Genomic DNA, 18,384 nt, shown 5'->3' with positions numbered 1-18,384 from the left:
CGGAGATAAGAAATATGTGTTTTATGACTAAAATCGTCGTAGAAGATAATGTTTATCCAAGAATCAAGTAGCAAAACATACCTCAAAGTCCAAGCTCACTGTAAAAAAATATTTTATGTGTATGGTATGATTGCAAAAATATTGTGAATTAGGAAACCTCTAAATCTGGCTAAACAATAACAGCAATCTTTCATCATGATTAAATGGATCATTTGCATGTGGAAGTAAAGAAAAGGGCCTAAAACACGACTGACAGATTGATAAATCATTTATTTTAAACGAAAGACGGAATAGATAGACGGAAAAAAATTAAAAATGGAGACGATGCGAAAAGGAGGTTATCATAATATTTTGTGTATTTATTGGGATGGTACAATAACAATAATAGCAAGTTTCTATTGTGATCAGCTGGATAATTTGTATAAAGACTGCATATGTCAACAGAAAACATATAGTTTTACAACATGAAAATGCTCGTCCTAATGTGGCGAAATTTAAAGAACTTGTCTGGAAGGTTTTATCTCATCCGTCTTATTCTTTAGACCTTGCTCCTTCTGACAACCATTAATTTCCATAAATTCAATGCTTACTAGACAAAAAAAATCAAAATGCAAATGATTTAAAAGATGTATCGGAATTTTTAGCGTCATAGCATCCAATATTTTATGCTAATGAAATTAAAAAAGTCGATCAAAAAGTTAAAGGTTTTTTTTTAAATAAATTATATTTTAATCAGGCAAAATAAAAGTGATTGAACCGCATTAATTTTTGTATTACCTAATATAGTGTACGTTTATTAATAAAAAAAAACATATTAATAAACTTTTTTGGATCACTCTATATAAATATATATTACAAAAAATTTCAATTAATTTTTATTAGGGACGTTTTGTGAATAACATTATAAATGTATATATTACACAAAGTATATTTATTTTAATTATCATTATTATTCGATAAAATAACCCTTTAACATCTAAGCTGACAATTAAAGCTCACGATACGTTGGGATTTTTAAACAGCTATTATCACAAATTAAAGAGCTTAAGGGTGCTTTATGTAAAATAATAATTTAATACAGTTTTATTTAACAACTCTCTACTGTATATTTGCCACATATTTTTTTATCTAATATGCATTTCATAGACTAAATGAGGTTTGATTGTTAAGTTATTTATTTTATAGTGTTAATCTAAGACTAAACCCTAATTAAATAAGGCTATGTTGAATGAGAGAATTATTTTCTTAACCTAACCTAACCTAACCTAAGCTAAGTGAGTTTTTTTACAAAAAAATATGTTTATATATCAATAGTATATGTATGTATCAGGCACGTGCGGTGAGAAAAGGAAAGTATCTCACCGCATGTGCCTGGTATGTATATAGTTTTTATGTTTTTTTTTAAAACATATAGAATGTTCTATTGTATATGAGCTTAAATATGATGTCAATGTATTTTCAATATATTATGTACATATATGTATGACCTAGCTAGATTTTAATTAATCATCATGATATTGTTATATCTTTCGCGTGTGCTCGATGAAAATCGGTATTTAGGGGGGTCGGTCATCAGACGGATGACTGACCGTGAGGTTTGAAGTGATTAGTTAGAATGCTGATGAACAAGGGACATTCCCCTATTTATATAAGTATGTTAATTAGATGTAAGAGAGGGGTGTTTCGTCGTCTTAGTCCATAAAAAGACCCTCTGGATCAAAACTCGTATGCAAGTTCATAGATCCCACATAAACAAAGAGTTGTAATATTTATCAATATATAACAATATTAAAAAAATAAATAAATATCATAAGAGCATTTACTAATACTTTGAAATTCATTAAAAATAATTTAGTTTCAACAAAGATAGAACCTAATTCTATCTCTTGTGGAAAAAAAATACATTTATTTTTCGCTTACTATAAAAAATGTTACTATTTTAGTTTATTTTAAATTAGTATTCAGCATGCAAATTAAAAGTAAAATAATTTTAATAACATGTTTAAATCATACGTTTTGCTGGGGAAACCCCAGTGTAGTGTCTCGTTCAAACTGAGTCAACACTACCTCGTTTATCTATGCAAATTGCTCACATTCTGGGAGCTTTGAGCGCAGATCCGCCTCGGATCGGAGCTTCCTGCTACCACTGATGAAAACCTGTTACTCACCGCCGAGATATTTTTATATTATTAAATTATAAACACATTTTCTTTTAGGCATATGTGTAAAAAATCAGTGTTTATTTAGCAACGGAAAGAGAGACATGAGATAAAAAATGTATTCAAAGGTTTGAATTGAACTGTGCCAGACTGGCGCCGTACACCGAAGGCCACGAGCCAGAGAAGGCTGCGCAATGAATCATTGACCCATTATCCAAAATGACGTGCTATTTTCATATCAACTGAAATAGGGGTTAACGAAAAGCGACGGCCTTTTAGGGGTGATTGCGCGTGAAAGTTTAATTTTGACGCGCCCATGCTGTGGAACTTAAAGCTCAATGAAAGGGTGTATTATTATACTGTGAAAATGTGGCGTTGAAGCAATTCCTGACAACATTGTTTTTGTTTATATGTGTAGAAAAAGTTGAGCTTTACAACAATATTTTTTAATAATTATTTTAAGCCTCTAAAATACATTAGCATTTAAATTTTAAACCTATATTTATAAATATTGGTAATTTATAGTCTAATACTAAAAATGTCAATTTAAATTTAATTAGTTATTATAGCGTTATGCATTCGACATACATTCTCTTTTTCTCATTTACACAAACGTATGTATTATACATATATACTAAGTAAAAGGTCAAGAGTTTCTATGAAATATGTTTTACTTTGAATTTGTATTTAAATTGATTATAATCAAATAAGTTAGATCAGCTTGCAACATTATTGAACAATTAATTTTTTTAGCAAAGAGGGCTATCCTATCCAAGCAAATTTGTTCACACGTGCTGACCCCCGGCCGAGGCGGTTCAAATTTGATTTGACACTCGGGCCGCACAGTTATGCGGATTTAGAATTATTTATTATTTATATCTTTTTCTTCTGCAAATGAATAAATTACGTAATGGCACACAATGCGGCGCGTTCTGGGAATGCCGTGCTTTATGGCCGACAAACTGGTTTGTACGAGCCGAAAATTTTTGTGTATCTAGAAGAATAGTTTTCCGAGACTTTCGCGCAAATCAAAAAATAAATAAACACCTGTAGTCAGTTGATAAACATTAACTTGTTCTAATAGTGCAATAATTTAATTCATTTTGGCAACATAAATATTTTTTTTAATATTTAAAAGTTATTTATTGCTTTCACTCATACTGGTGTATGTAGTTTGATATAAATGCAAGCTTACTTTTTGTGCTAGTATTGGTATGACTTAAGCTCAATAAATAATAAAACAAATCCTAGATGAAATGTATCAAATTTTTTGGTAATAAAGCTGTGAATAATAGGTACTATGTAAATTATAAAGTTGTGATTTTAAAAATATATGTATGCCAATTATTAGCGACAAATGTTCTAATAGGCATAAATTAATAGAAATACTAAAACAATTGTGAAAATGTGGCAGTTATTGATGGTTCAAAAATAATAATTGCAGAGATTAAGAAAAGAGTGGTTATCTAATTTTAGTTATCTAAGCAGGTGTTTCAGCAGTTGAAGTAGAATGGGTAAAATAATTTTAATCACATTTATTCTTTCTGAATGCTATATTTCTATAACTTCTAGTCTAAGTATAATATTTGTATTCTTGAGGAGCACTTTGATCGGGCTTTAAAAAAACATTTTCTATTTTGCGAATGAATTATAAAAATAAATCCAATAAATTTTCGAGAGTTTAGTATCAATTTTTCACGTTCATTTTACATACATTTAACTGCTTATTATGTAGCTATAAAAAGTAGCAATTTTAAAAATAATATTTATAAAACTGCAAGCATTTTAATTTAAAATAAATATTTGTAAAAATCATTGCATGTAAATATTTTCTATTTCTGTCAACATTTATATTCAATAACAGCAAAACCATATTAAACCTTTTTAGTGTCAATAGAAAATTTTTTTAACTTATAGTGTTTTTTAATAAAAAAAAAGTTAAAATATTTTTTCCAAAATGTTCATGTTTTTTGTCGTACTTAATATGTCTGTTATTTATATTTTTATATCATAAATAGTTTTGTAACAACAAGTCACGTTTAAAGCAAATAGTGTATACAATATTAATTTCAGGAAAAATATACACATATGTGTCAAATATTAAAATATTATAGAAAAAATAAAACTATAATTTGCACAGTACTTAAGCCTAAACCAAAAAAATTTATGCAACTTCCATTGTAAAATCATATATTAATTCATTAAAATAAGTTCAAAATACAATGCATACGAAAATTGGATATAAGATAAAAAAATCCGCATAAATCGAGACTAATATTTGTTTTTTATTTATGTTTGTTAAATATTTCGTTGCAACATGGCAGGTATTAACTTTGTATTTCAACGAGGTAAACACAATCAACAACTACTAATTATGTAGCGAAACCCTAAACTGTGAGTCAGTGACATTTACTTTTTTAATCTAATTTATTTTTTTGACATTTATTTTAATGAAATATTAATCGTCATAAGTTTGCACTTTGCCTAGTTAAGTGACACAGTAAATTATAATCTAAACGCATGCATAGATAGTAATATCATTCAAAGTTATTCCAAACTCGAGTCTCTTCGTCCTTGTCGTTTCATGAATCCGATTCTGGAATTGCAAATGGCGTTGCGAGATAGAACATAGCAAACCGATAGAAAAATGCGGAAGCGACTCCACCACGCGTCTATGTAACCAAGATGGTCGTAAAAATGCCTTTCACAATTTATGACATAATATATGTACGTACGTATCGTATCAAGGTATGCGTAGAGATGGAACTGCTTTTTAAGTAAAAACAAAAAGTTTTAGAGAAAAGTTCCAAAAATACAGTATTTCATAGGAAAAAAAGTTTAATAGAGAGTCGATTTGTATTTTTCTAATTAAAAAAAATCAAGGAATAGTGATAAGTATTCCGAATAGTTAGGCGGTCAGTATCGGGACAGTTAGTTATAGCCTCTAGTGATTTGCTCGTGATGACGCCAGTGATCGGAGTCTCCTCGCCGCTACAATTATAAAATATTATTGCCATGGCATAGCAGACAGACTAGTGTGGGCTGGGAATATTTACCAATTGCCGATATAATGACCTGGTATGTGCGATGGATGATTATAGTGCGTTCGCGCAAAATCGGAAGATTTGAATCGCAAAAAAATATTAGTGACTCTATTATGAAAAAGAAATGCGGTCATCTTAAAATAATATATATTTTGCAAAAAAATATTTTGGAAATATCCATTCCGAGACGTTAATCACCCACAAGTACCTTTGTTTAAAAGGATGTTAGGTAGACAATACATTCTACACTGTGCATAATACTATTGTTCTACTACAAGCGCTCTTTTAACGCATTTGGCACGTGTCCAAGAAGCGATGCAATTGGCTCGCCAACATCATCATCCGCGATTCGCCAAAATACTAGCTTGGCAATTTCATTTTTTTAAATTTGAAAACCGGTTTGTGAATTTTACAAATTTATCCAAAACACATGTTTTTAATCTGTTTTATTAATACCAATATTATCAAAAAAAATATTTGTTTTATATTTTTTATACATACATTATTTGATTTGAAATTAACTACCAAAGTAACATACATAATGATATCAGAATAAAATATTTTTTAAAATAAAAACATAGTTTTTCCCGTTCGATTCGAACAAACTATACACACACCTGCGAGTGGAGCTCCATAGTGGCACATTGTTGTTTGGAGTTATACAACGACCTCCGAAACCGGCGAACGACCTTGCTGGCCCAGTTGCTGTGGTGTCATAACTCAGCGCGCGAGCCGTGTTTTATTTTAATTTAATTAATAAATTATTATTTACATATATCCGAATAAAGAACGACAATAAAAAAAATCAGAACACATGCTCAACAACAACCGTTACGAGAAGGTTGACGACCTCTGGAGGGCTCGTCGCCCCGACTTCGACAATTCGGAAATTAATTAAAGCAACAAGGGTGGTTAAACTGTCAGCGCGAAAGCCGGTTCTATGTGTTTTTCTATCGAGTTGATGGGAAAATTTTACATTTACATGTAGCGTGTGATTAACTTATATCTCACACGCGATCTATAATGGACAAATCTCATATTTTTGCTGATTTTGTCCACATATATCTTCATTAATGAGAAAATTGTCATATTCTTATGATTGCACAAAATCTATGAATATGTAAGCTTTTGATTTTCATTTTCATTTGAAGGTGAAACAAATTTAATTAAGCTTCAATCTACTCATTTTTAATCAGGTGATTTTTGAATAATCTGTTTTTATGAAAAACCTTAATATTTGAGTTTAGATTAATATTTTTAATATACACAGTTACAGTTGCGGTGCTCACATAATTTACAACTTGAAATTGGAGTTGAGTTCTGCCTATTAAATGGAAGCTTTAGTGGGAAAAATTTGAACACAATTTAAAGCGTTCTATGAATATGTGGACGTGAAATATAAAAAGGTTCTTCAACACGGCAACACTTCCTGCTACTGACAGATTACTTGAAATCTTTGAGGGATTTAAATCAAATAATTAAAAATCCGGTTTAAACATGTAAAGTACAAAAGCGAGTGCAACTGATATCATAAGTGAAATTCAAAAATTAAAAATAAATCTTGAGGAAAGACGTTATATTAAATATATAAGAAGCAAAAAGCATTAGAGAAAATGTATGATTATATAAATATTTTTCATTAAAATATTATGCAAATAAAATTATTAAAAAAAAATATTAAAGTGTATACTTTTATTAAGATCAACCTGTTTACAAATACCATAGAAGATACTTTCTCTTTTTTCTTCGTATTTGAAGGCGGCTCCTTACTATACAATATTCTCAAATGTTTATATGATCAATAACAAATATTTTTATATAATAATACAATATCTAATTTATATGCAATGACAAGAATAGAATCAAGGCGTGAAAACGTCACATATACCACCGTTGTTTCGCAGTGTAATTAACTTTGACGTAAATAATGCAGTCGATTTAACTGCAATAAATGCAATTTATCGCCAGACCGTAACCATTGCTTAGCATTCACATAAATATAATATAATAAATATAATTGCAGAACGATCATTGCACAATCGAGATAGATTGATGCAATGCAATAAAAACTGTTTAAGTATTCTACCGGAACCGTGTGAGTTATTAGATTCCACACAAAACTGGAACAAGGACGTTCATGAGTTTTTTTCCGGGAGGTCATTTTTTATTCAAAGTTAAACCATGCCTCATTAATTGGTTTCTCGTGTATAGATAATAGAGCTTTATGAGTTAACATGGAACGTCAGATTTTTTTTAATAATTAATTTTAAATTTTAGAGCTTTATTTGCTGATGTGAATTTAATGAATATGTGATATAACCGCTTTTTAGATAAAAGAGTTTCTTAACATTTTTTGTTTTATAGACTTTGCCAGTCTCAAATTGAAACTCTTTCAATATTTTCTTATACCTGCACTACACTCTCTGGAAGTTGTCTGAACCAAAGTTACAACTGAAGTCGGCCGAGACCTACGACTTCCAGTAAGCGAACACACGGCGGCTTCTGTCACGTACAGCCGGCATATTTGCGAAAAATGTGCCAAATAATCGCAATTCTTAAATTGTCATATTATTAAAATTACGCCACTGATTATTATAAAAGTTTGTGTGAGCACTCACCAATACAATATCAGTGAAAACTTTTCGCTCGTAAATATTCAATTTACGCAAAATCTTTGTCGGCTTTTGCAAAAGCGATAAGGCATAAAAATGATACTTCAGAATACGAACACCACATCTGTGACTATGCTAGAATGTGTTGCCATCGATTCTAAATAAGAATTCGTTATGGTGTGACATTTATATAAACTGATCTAGGAAAATACATAAGGATATTCGAAACGATTTTTTTAATAAAATCAAGTACCACTAATTATTTAATTTTATATGAAAAAAATATAATAACGATATCTGTTAGAAGAATATACTATCAAAAATATAAATAATCGCTTTTGGTGCCCTAAAATATTCAAAGTCAGTAAGAGTCTGTTAAACTCCCCGATAAGCATGTGGTATTATAATTTAAGCACGTGATCACGATGCAGCGCTCGACATGCGTGTTAACCATAGAACGCCCACGCGCATACTGAAATTGAACCGAGTTACTCGTTCTATTTCAGTTTGCGAAAAACCATATCATTATCTCTCTTACTCTCGTCGAAAAGGGAAGTATCTCACCGCTCGCGCTCGAAAGAGCAACTCTGACTCCGGTCCTTTTGCCGACAATGTTCGGAAGCGCTCGAAGCTGGCCAAGTCGACTGAATTACACCCACTTTACCCCCCGTTCTCGGTAATCTCGGATAACTACCGAGAGATTTTAGAGCGGACAGAACCAAACTCGACCAAAGTAACCCACTATATTCTCCGTCCTTGGCCAATCTTGGCCAACTTCCAGAGAGTGTAGTTCAGGCATTAGACTCAAGTTAAACAGCCTGATTTAAACTATCAAAAGAGTGAAATTCAGAACTATAATTTTCTCCACTGTTAAGGTTAACTTATATGCAGATTAAAACATCATTTTAAATGTTGCCTAATTAACTATTATATAATATTTAAAATTACTTTTTTTTTGCTGGTATTATGATAAATAATATTACATACATATTGGTTAGAATATGATCCCAGTTTTACTAGGTATTTGTTTGTTAGGACTAAAAAAAGATCAGCATATGATCATTTTAAGCTCAACAGAATACAATAAAACACTTCAGTGAAATATTGAAGAAAAATTATGAGGATGCACCACCGTGTATTAAAAATCGCTTAAAGACATCATTTTAAAGATCTGAACCCGTTTATGAGACCCGTGTGTCAATATTAATAGAACTTTAATGATTAATATTTTTAGCATGGTTTCTACATTATTTGTTAATGAAAATAGTGAAATAAAAATAAAAATAATACGACAGAAGAGAATTTTATATAAAGAAGACCGATGACTATTTTTTGTTGAAAAAATTGCATTAGAATAAAAATAATTTTTAATGTTTTAATGTAATTTTTAATAGTGCTGTATACAAATATTAAGGACCTGAAATTTTTTTGCGCCTCAATAATTATTTCTAAAAGTGCTATTTTATTCATTCAAGCCAAGTTATATAGTGAAAAATTTTTTTTTTAAGCAAAGTAAATCCGTTTACTGACGATGAGTTTATTAAAAAATGTTTTGAATGCATAGAAAAAATATTATGTCCTAAAAAAATATAGATTATAAGTCTTTGTATTAAAATACTAATTTACAACGAATTTAATATTACCAAAGATTTCGCTAGTCTCTCGTAAGGGCAAGCAAGTTAAAGCAGAAACAGCATCATTGGCAAGATTTCGCTTGAAGTAAATTAGATAAAAATAAAGATTAGAAACCAGTTAATGACGATGCAAAAAAATCGATTATTTCCATTTCATAAAGTATCACTACATTCTACAATAATAACGTAAGGTTAAAAATGGACTATAAATACAAACGTCATCATTAACGAAATAAAGTTATTAAACCCAAAGGATTAAATCACCACAAATTTCAAATTTCTGAATCTTCTGGAATATTTTCCAGACTGTGTACTTTACTGAAGTAAAGTGTTTAAGTCATTAACTAAAAAAGAAAACCTGCATATTAATTTGAAAATGGCTGATTTGACATCTCGAGTACATATCACTTCTCATTTAACTAAACTAAAAATACATCTCCACGATATCTCCATAATGAAAATCAATTAATGAATTGAATGATTCAAACAGCGTTGACATTTGAGAATATACTGAAATTGTGCCTATTTGAGAATAAAAACAGTAACTTAATAAAATACTGTTTGATCAAAGCCACGTAAATAACAAAACATATATTGCTATTTTATCACATGAATTAGAAAGTAGATTTTAAAATTTCAGGAAACAGCAACTACATTTTAATATAGTTGCAATTCTATTCTCAGTTGACATCGACACATTATCTGTGAACTTACAGATAAATCATATAGATTTGCAATCATTTGAAATATTCTTAAGAATTATTAATTCAAGTGTCTTTATTAGACATAAGCTAATAACTGCATAATGAAAAATGCTCTGTACTCTAAGAATATGACCTGCTTATGACGTTTCTTTTGGAGAGTACGTTAATTTTTCCTGTATGAAGCATACAAATCTTAAAATATTTAAAATAATCTCTGCATCGCTATTTTCATTATATAATAATTGCACTGATATAAAAAAAAAAAATTAAGTTTCATAGACATATTTGAGCAGCATATAATTTCACTAGCGCCTTATCAGTTAAATCATATTTTCGCTAGTATAAATATGTATCTACTGGTGAAAATGTAATTGGACTTCAATATTAAAATTATAATTCACCAAAAAATGCATATTCACTGTAACATTTATACATCGTGTCTATATATAGAAAAGTTGAAATCATACAAATAAATTATATTTTCACCGGGTTAAATATATATCTACCGGTGAAAACCTATTCCGATATGATTTCACTGAAATTACATATTTTCGGGACTGTTTTTTTTACATTTTTTTTAGGGATAACCCGAGAATTTTTGGTTTAGCCATTTATTTTCATTAAATGACATGCATTTTTTTGGGCAAAATCAAGGAGGGTGTCAAATTGTTTTACTTGCCCCCCCCTGTTTGTAGATGGTCTACCTCAATAAGCCACTGCTCAGCGAGTGTGTTTACGATGGGTGTTCTCGCAGGCGCCAAGCCAAACTCTCGAGTGTTACGGCGAGTGTCGTAATTGAAAAGAAAGTGCTTTCTAGATTGGAAAGGCAGGCCAGGCAAAACACCACACACCTGTGTGTGTTGTGAGACACAGACGCCCGTGGGGCACGCTGCGCTCCGAATACCTTGCAGCGGCCTTCACGCTCAGCCTTCATAGGCCACGCGGTTAACGGGCTACCGTTACCGTTATACGAGCCAGGGTAAGAACCCTCGCCACCTGACACCTACTGCCTCCTCTTCTTGCGACCAACAACAACCACAATCGTTCCACATTAAGGAAACTTGCCGAGGCGCTCTTTCGCCGACCCCAAAACTCTCCATAAGTGGACTGCCGCCTCGAGTGGCCAATTTTTGGCGCATGCTGTTTACCGCAGAGTTTCGGACAACCTACTTTTTTATTTTAGTCTGAATGATGTAAACACAAACGATAAATGGGTTGTGTTCTAAAAACATATATCCGACTGGTCGGGTAGTAGCAGAAAGAACTGAAGCTAAGAAAATATTTTTAAATGCATTTATTGCATCCCTCAATATTTTATAAAACATTATATATGTCGCTTTTGGGGTCGGGTTTTCTCCATGCTAATTTTAAAATTTCTTTGAGAAAAATTGTTTAAATTACTCTTTATAATGAGAATCAGAATTACTCCCAAGTTTCATTTTATTCATATTTTTTTATAATAAAATGAATGATATTTTTTTTATAAATATCGAATATTGAAAAAATATTTAAGGAACTGATTTTTTTATGGAGATGGAAATAAATAACAGTATTCTATATATTCGAACGGTTAACGTAGTAATTGACTAGCTTTTTATCTCAAGGCATTATACTTGCATGATATATGTATGTATCTGTAACTCAAGGATTTATTACCGTTGAATGGAAAAATATAAATTCAAGCTTGCTACATAATTAATAGATCTGTCGTAAATGCACAATATATTATATCTATATAAATGTGTATGTGTGTGGGTGTAATAAATAAATAATAAATATTACCTTACAAATGCATTTGAAACACTCCATGTCCTTTATCGAATCTACAGCTACAGCCTCTCCTTCATTTTGACACGGTTCTCTACTACCACCTGTAAACATAACATAAAAAATATTTATTTTTCGATTCATTAATACATAAGTCGTCTGAGAAATTATGATTTCTGTAGGATGGATGGAAATTATATATTATAAAATTCTTTTCATAGGTCATTATTTAAATTTAGCTCATGCGAGAGATGGCGAAATTGCACCCCATGCGTGGCATTTTATATCGTGTAGTATCGCGTACACCATTTTCGCGAATATTTTTACGCCAAAAAATTAAGTTCCGGCAATAAAAGCAAATATACGACGTCGTTTTCTATCCTCTTAAGCCGTCTAGCTTATACTTCACTGTCAAAACTATTTAATTTAATGTCGCATGAGCCTAGTCAAGAATACTTTCATGGCTGCGATTATAACTTTTAACGCCTTCGATAAATTGTCATGTCGCTTTATCTTTTCGCTTAGTTTGTGAGTTACTTATTGCGAGAAAGATCAGACTTTTAAGACGTATAATTAAAAGTAATCTGGTTAAAAAATATTTGTTGACTGTCCATCCAGTCAATACGTATATTTTTTCATAAATTTGTTCCCATCTAAATTACTAAATTACAACCTAATTATTTTTTAAGTGAAATGAAAAATAGTTGTGCTATTTTTTTTCAGCCTAATTTTTAATATACATTTTTTTTAATCGTCACACAAAAAAAAATATATATATTGTGAAAGTAAGTGAATATTATACATATTATAAGCTACACTAAAAAATCTATACAAATTTTTATGCAAATCCTAAAATATGCTATATATTCTAGCAAAACATAAAAATTAAAAATTATATTTTTTACGAAACATTAGTCAATATTGTTATTTTATGTAATGCTATATTACTGAAAAGTTTTTACTAAAAGGTCTAGATTTTAGAGATTTTCAGACATTTATTTATTTATTTTATTAATTTATTTAGCTTAATAGCTAATCTTTACATCTAACAAATTTAGTAAACATATATAAAAAATATATAAAAAATACATAACAGAAAGAAAAAATAAAAATATACAATAATAAAGACTTAATATTATAATTTATTTCTATATGTACGAAGGTGTTTTTTTATTCCATTTATGAAACCCGTTATATTTTTGCTGTTTCGGATTTCTCTTGGAAGACTATTATATAAATCAAAACCTCCGTACATAACTCCCCTAGCCGTACTCGTTTTCTTATACTTAATTATCTTTAAATTTTCTCTATTTCTAGTATTATATTTATGTACATCTTTATTTCTTATTAAATACTTATTAAAATATTCTGGTAACATATTATTTTCTAACTTATATATAAATACAAAAACATTCATACTCAATATTTCTTGAACATTCAACCATTCTAATCTATCAATCATACTTTTACAATTAGTTAATCTATTTTTATTTAAGATTACTCTCATTGCCCTATTTTGTAATTTTTGCAACATTTGTTTGTCTAATTTATTTTACATATTTAATAGTGTTGCACAATAATTAAAATGGGGCAATATTATACTATTGTAATTTTTTTTTTGTATTTATACTTAATATATTTCTTAATCTAGATAATAAACCTATTTTTCTACTTTTTTTTTAATATGTAATTACAATGTTCTTTAAAATTTAATTTTGTATCAACAATTACTCCTAAATATTTTATATTATCCACTATTTCTATACTAGAGTTATTTATTACTATTTTGATACTATTATCTAACACATTTTTATAATTAATAAACATACATTTAGTTTTATTCTCATTTAATTTAAGTACATTATTCTTTAACCATATTTCTAATATAATTAATTCATTATTTAAATTATTTACAATTTCTTTAATGTTATCACCTATGCAATACATTAATGTGTCATCCGCAAATAGATGAATTTTACATTTTTTCACGTTATTAACTATATCATTAATATACAAAACAAATAACAATGGTCCCAATTTAGACCCTTGTGGTACTCCATAATACACTAATTTCTCTTCAGAATATACATTATTTATTTTAACTTTTTGTTTTCTTTTATATAAGTAATTATTAAACCATCTTAAAACTATATCACTTATACCTATACTCTCCAATTTCTTTAACATTATTTTTCTGTCTATTGTTTCGAAGGCTCTCTTGAAATCCAAGAAAACTGCTCCAAAACATAAATATATCTTTAAGGTATTATATATTATATTTTTTTTACGTGAATATATTAATTTATAAATGGTGGTTCAGCCAGTAAAAAATAAAACATTAAAAATGTTTTAAATATGTTTATGTATGTAACTTATTCACTAAATTATTTTGTTTAATTAAAGGTATTTTTACTGATTATATACTAATACATAGTACATATAAAACTCATTGGAAGATAAGTTTTATTGCTTAAACAATAATTATGACTATATTAGAAAAAATAAAAATATCGGTATTAAAATTGCTATAAAAAAATCTTACTACAGCTATTTATCTATAAGTCTACTGTAGTATGTGTATTATTTTTGCTATTTAATAATCTGACTATTATGATTCGACAGGTTTTTTAATGCGCCATTATGACCACTATACAATTAGGCATTAAAAAATAATAATAAAAATACAGCTCACCCCTTAAAATATTGAATTTTATAGAAAATTGAAAACATACTTATGTTTGGGAAACTCATTGAAAAATTGGATGGATCGTGCAAGTGGAGCGTTCTCAAGCGCTGACGTTGTGGACGCAACAGTCAAGAACAAAGGACGCGCTCGACCCCTCGGGGGTTGAAAAAAACTTATTTGTGGTCGTAAAATTGTGCCGGTAAAATTTAATGAATAAAATTTATTTGCATTTATGTGATTGCAGCAGGGGCGAACAGGAGACGGACCAAATAGTCGCCAGATGGGAGTGCCAAGCGATGCGGCGCAGATCGCGCACTCTCTCAGTCTCTTAGCGATTGTCAGACAATCAGCACGTAATGAGAATGATTTGCGGTTTGAGATTTCAAATACAGATTAAAACAAAGAAGAAATTAATTTTTACATTAAATAAATATTCGATCTGAATTTTTAGATCGAATACCTAAATTTACTGCTACTAATTTAGATTCGTTGAATATTTCCTCTCATGTCTTAAAAAGCAATTCAAGAATAATTTGCAAACAAATTTTAACACAAACGGAGTAGCGTCAAATAACGACAATCTGTCCCTTTGAATAATAATGTTTATTTTTAAAGTACTACATAGAAAGTCAGTGCTTTTGAAGGTAATGTTCCGCTCCTTTTAAATATTGTATGTATAAAAGGGCTGAAGAAACTTATACATAAAATACATTAGTACATACATCTCAAACAACTGTAGTTTAGTTCATATTCATTATTTGAGGTCGGTTTTTACGTTTTTTTGTTCCCTCTCGGCAGGCTTATTAAGATGTTGATAAAAATAGCTAGCTGTAGTTTAGTAGTAAAGTAAAAAATAAAAATATTAACTTAATTAACAATTTTATTTAAAAAAATATCGATTAGCTTATATGCGGGTGGGCCAATGATCTTGCGTATTATATTAATGTTGAACATCCCGAAATTTATTCTAAATAAGTATGATTAAAGTCAATTAAGTCAAACCGTCGACCGGGATGCTTCGGTTGGTTAATATATTTTTTCCGTGGCATCAACGTGGATAATGATACGACATATTGGAGAGAGATGATGATCGGTCGCAAATGAAAACTGGTAAATTGCCATCGACATGGGTTCATAAAAATAATTTTATGCAACGCAAGTGCAACGAACTGAAGGGCTTTGTCATCGCATTTATAAAATTATATATCTACCATAAAATATTTAAAAAAAATACGATACAGTTCTATAAACTTTATTGGATATCGTAAATAACACTAATCCCACACATTTTCAAACCTAGTAAATAATTCGCATAGTTGCGAAAGCATAACAATGTGAAATTCAATTTATATCCTGACATAAATTAACGTTGATTTAGTGCTAAAATAATTGTATATAGTCTATGATTTACATGATTTCTTTTTAATGTCAACGATGTCGAAATATAAATAAACCATAAAAGCGCTCTTTCGTGTCATCGACGATCGCGTGCTTCAAAAGTTGTTTATAAAATATCTAAACGCAATTAATTCGCATTTATAGCGCAATAATTTTGTGTTAATTGATAACCGCGTATGTTGTTCTGTTATGCTATGAATATATTTATTCTAAAGATCTAAAGGAATACAAGTCAAATATAAAAATATCCAGTTCAAGAAATAATGTAAAAGTTATGCAAAATAAAAGTAATAAGCAATAGAAAAATACTCTTATATTTTAAACGCATATATTTTATAGTGCTTATATCAAGCTGTACATATATATATATATATATATATATATAGAAGCATGTTTCGTATTGTTTACAAGTTTACCAATAAAAAAAACAAGGACTGCTTTCATCTCTTATCTAATGCACCTTTTACAGCCGCGACGTTAATGCCAGAATCCTTTTTGAGTGCCGAGATATCGAGATGAAATAATGGTGCTCGCTATCGTTGGAATTGTGGCATTATAATGGATAGCGGTTAATTGAACGTCAGCTTTTGTTTGTGGTCTCTCTTATCGAGCAAGATTCCAAACATTTATATTACACGCACGGAGCCGATTTTGACCCACGACCTGTGTGTGGTCTCATTCGTGAGAAAAACATAAGTATCGAAATCCAAAAGCAGCTATTCTTGCAGAATATTATCAAAGGATCAATAAATTGTGGGTAAGCCGAAGACGTTTAACGAGAAGACTTCAGATCTCTCATCGTGACTATTTATATTGCATGGATACACAAAAGGACTGACGATCGATCGAGTAGCTTGTCCTATAAATAAATACTCTTGAATGAAAGAGTTGAGAGAAACATCTAGTGTTTTGGCCTTCGATTGCGTCAATATTAGTTGAGCGCAATAATTAATATATTAAATAATGTAATAAAATTATTAATAAAACAGCTCGGTTATACAAAAATCAATTCTTAAATCACTCGTAAATAATATATAATATGTAATAAATAATTACTTCGAATAAATTTAAATCAGAATTACAAAAAACATTGTAATTTTCATACCAGAAAATAAAATAAAAATATTTCGCCCATCCACACTAATCTCATGTAGCGGAGACAACGATGAAAACAACCATAAATTTAAATATAAGCACAAAATGCCAAAACACATTTTGTTTTAGAAGCTGAAGTACACATATCAATGGTTTCAATCTTTAGCTAAATGTATTTAAATGACTACTTAATATATTGTTTTTTTTCTTCCACTTAAATTGGAAAATAAGTTTTTCCCCTAACCACTTACGTAATATTTTTTTATTATATTGTGGCTAATAACAAAATTGTGATTATGAAAATAGTAGTATTGTCTATAATGGTATGTTTTAAAAATAATTATATGTATAATATAATAAAAATAAATTTACTTAAATTAGCCATTAAGACGTCTTTTAGCGCTTTTTAATATACAGGTGATGCATTACAACCCAGCTGATACTTATGTATCGTATGAGCTAACTAAAAAAAATATATACTCTATAACTAAAAACGAAAAATATAAGAATCCACGGTAACAAGGATTTAATTCGCAAAATAAATTCATGGAAAATTTTAAATGGCATTAAAAACTTTGATTAAGCACCTTTCTAGAATTTTTATTCATTACTTAATAAATATTTTTAACGCCTGCCTATCTTTAGAGTATTTCTCGACCATTTGGGAAACCGCTAAAATTCATCCGATAAAAACTGACAGATTTCACAATTCTGATTAGTCATCGTCCCATTAGTTTATTACCGTCATTTAGTAAAATATTTTAAAAAATACTCCTTATGCATTTAAATTAATCTTTGAGGAATAAAATTATGTACGCTAAATGTAGTATGAAAAAAGAGTACGGATTTTTCAATGTTAGATATAGAAAAAGCTTTTGACACAGTAATGGCATGACGATTTGATTCATAAATTATACAAATACAAAATCCTTGATTATCTTCTACACTTAATACGCTGATATCTGAGAAGTAGAAGGTATGTTTTTCCACTAAATAATGAACACTCAATAGCGCGTAAAATTTCAGCTGAAGCTCCTCAGGAAAGTTTACTGGACCGGTTTTTCTTTATCTTGTGTATAAAAGATATCCCAGAAATATGCATTTATATGTACGCTGACAATACAACTATTTTAATAAGTGCTTACGGTTTTAAAACAATCGCGAATAAATTACAAAACTATTTTGAAATCCTAAATAAATATTTTGAGAGATGAAAAATAAAAATCAGCCGAATTAAAACAGATGCAATTATTTTCATGAAACGTAGACAAACTCTCCCACCACG

At 29.5% G+C, this 18,384-nt stretch overlaps 2 protein-coding genes across 2 annotated transcripts in view; one reads left to right on the top strand and one right to left on the bottom strand.

Annotated features, from left to right (window-relative positions):
* LOC148239304 (uncharacterized) overlaps positions 1-18,384 on the top strand; it is a 278,456-nt gene that overhangs the window by 106,090 nt on the left and 153,982 nt on the right. The gene's annotated exons all lie outside the window — the stretch shown is intronic.
* The window catches only part of LOC148239305 (BMP-binding endothelial regulator protein-like), a 116,487-nt gene that overhangs the window by 56,895 nt on the left and 41,208 nt on the right, over positions 1-18,384 (bottom strand). The window contains exon 4 of the mRNA XM_088187623.1: positions 11,936-12,024. Within this exon, the coding sequence (XP_088043749.1) occupies positions 11,936-12,024 (89 nt within the window). The remainder of the gene's footprint in view (positions 1-11,935; positions 12,025-18,384) is intronic.

This window comes from Plectrocnemia conspersa, unplaced genomic scaffold, assembly GCF_051122295.1.
Source record: "Plectrocnemia conspersa isolate PC_06_02 unplaced genomic scaffold, ASM5112229v1 ptg000001l, whole genome shotgun sequence".
Taxonomy (NCBI): domain Eukaryota; kingdom Metazoa; phylum Arthropoda; class Insecta; order Trichoptera; family Polycentropodidae; genus Plectrocnemia; species Plectrocnemia conspersa.
Note: the sequence above shows the minus strand (reverse complement) of the source record. Positions and strands in the feature narration are given on the sequence as shown.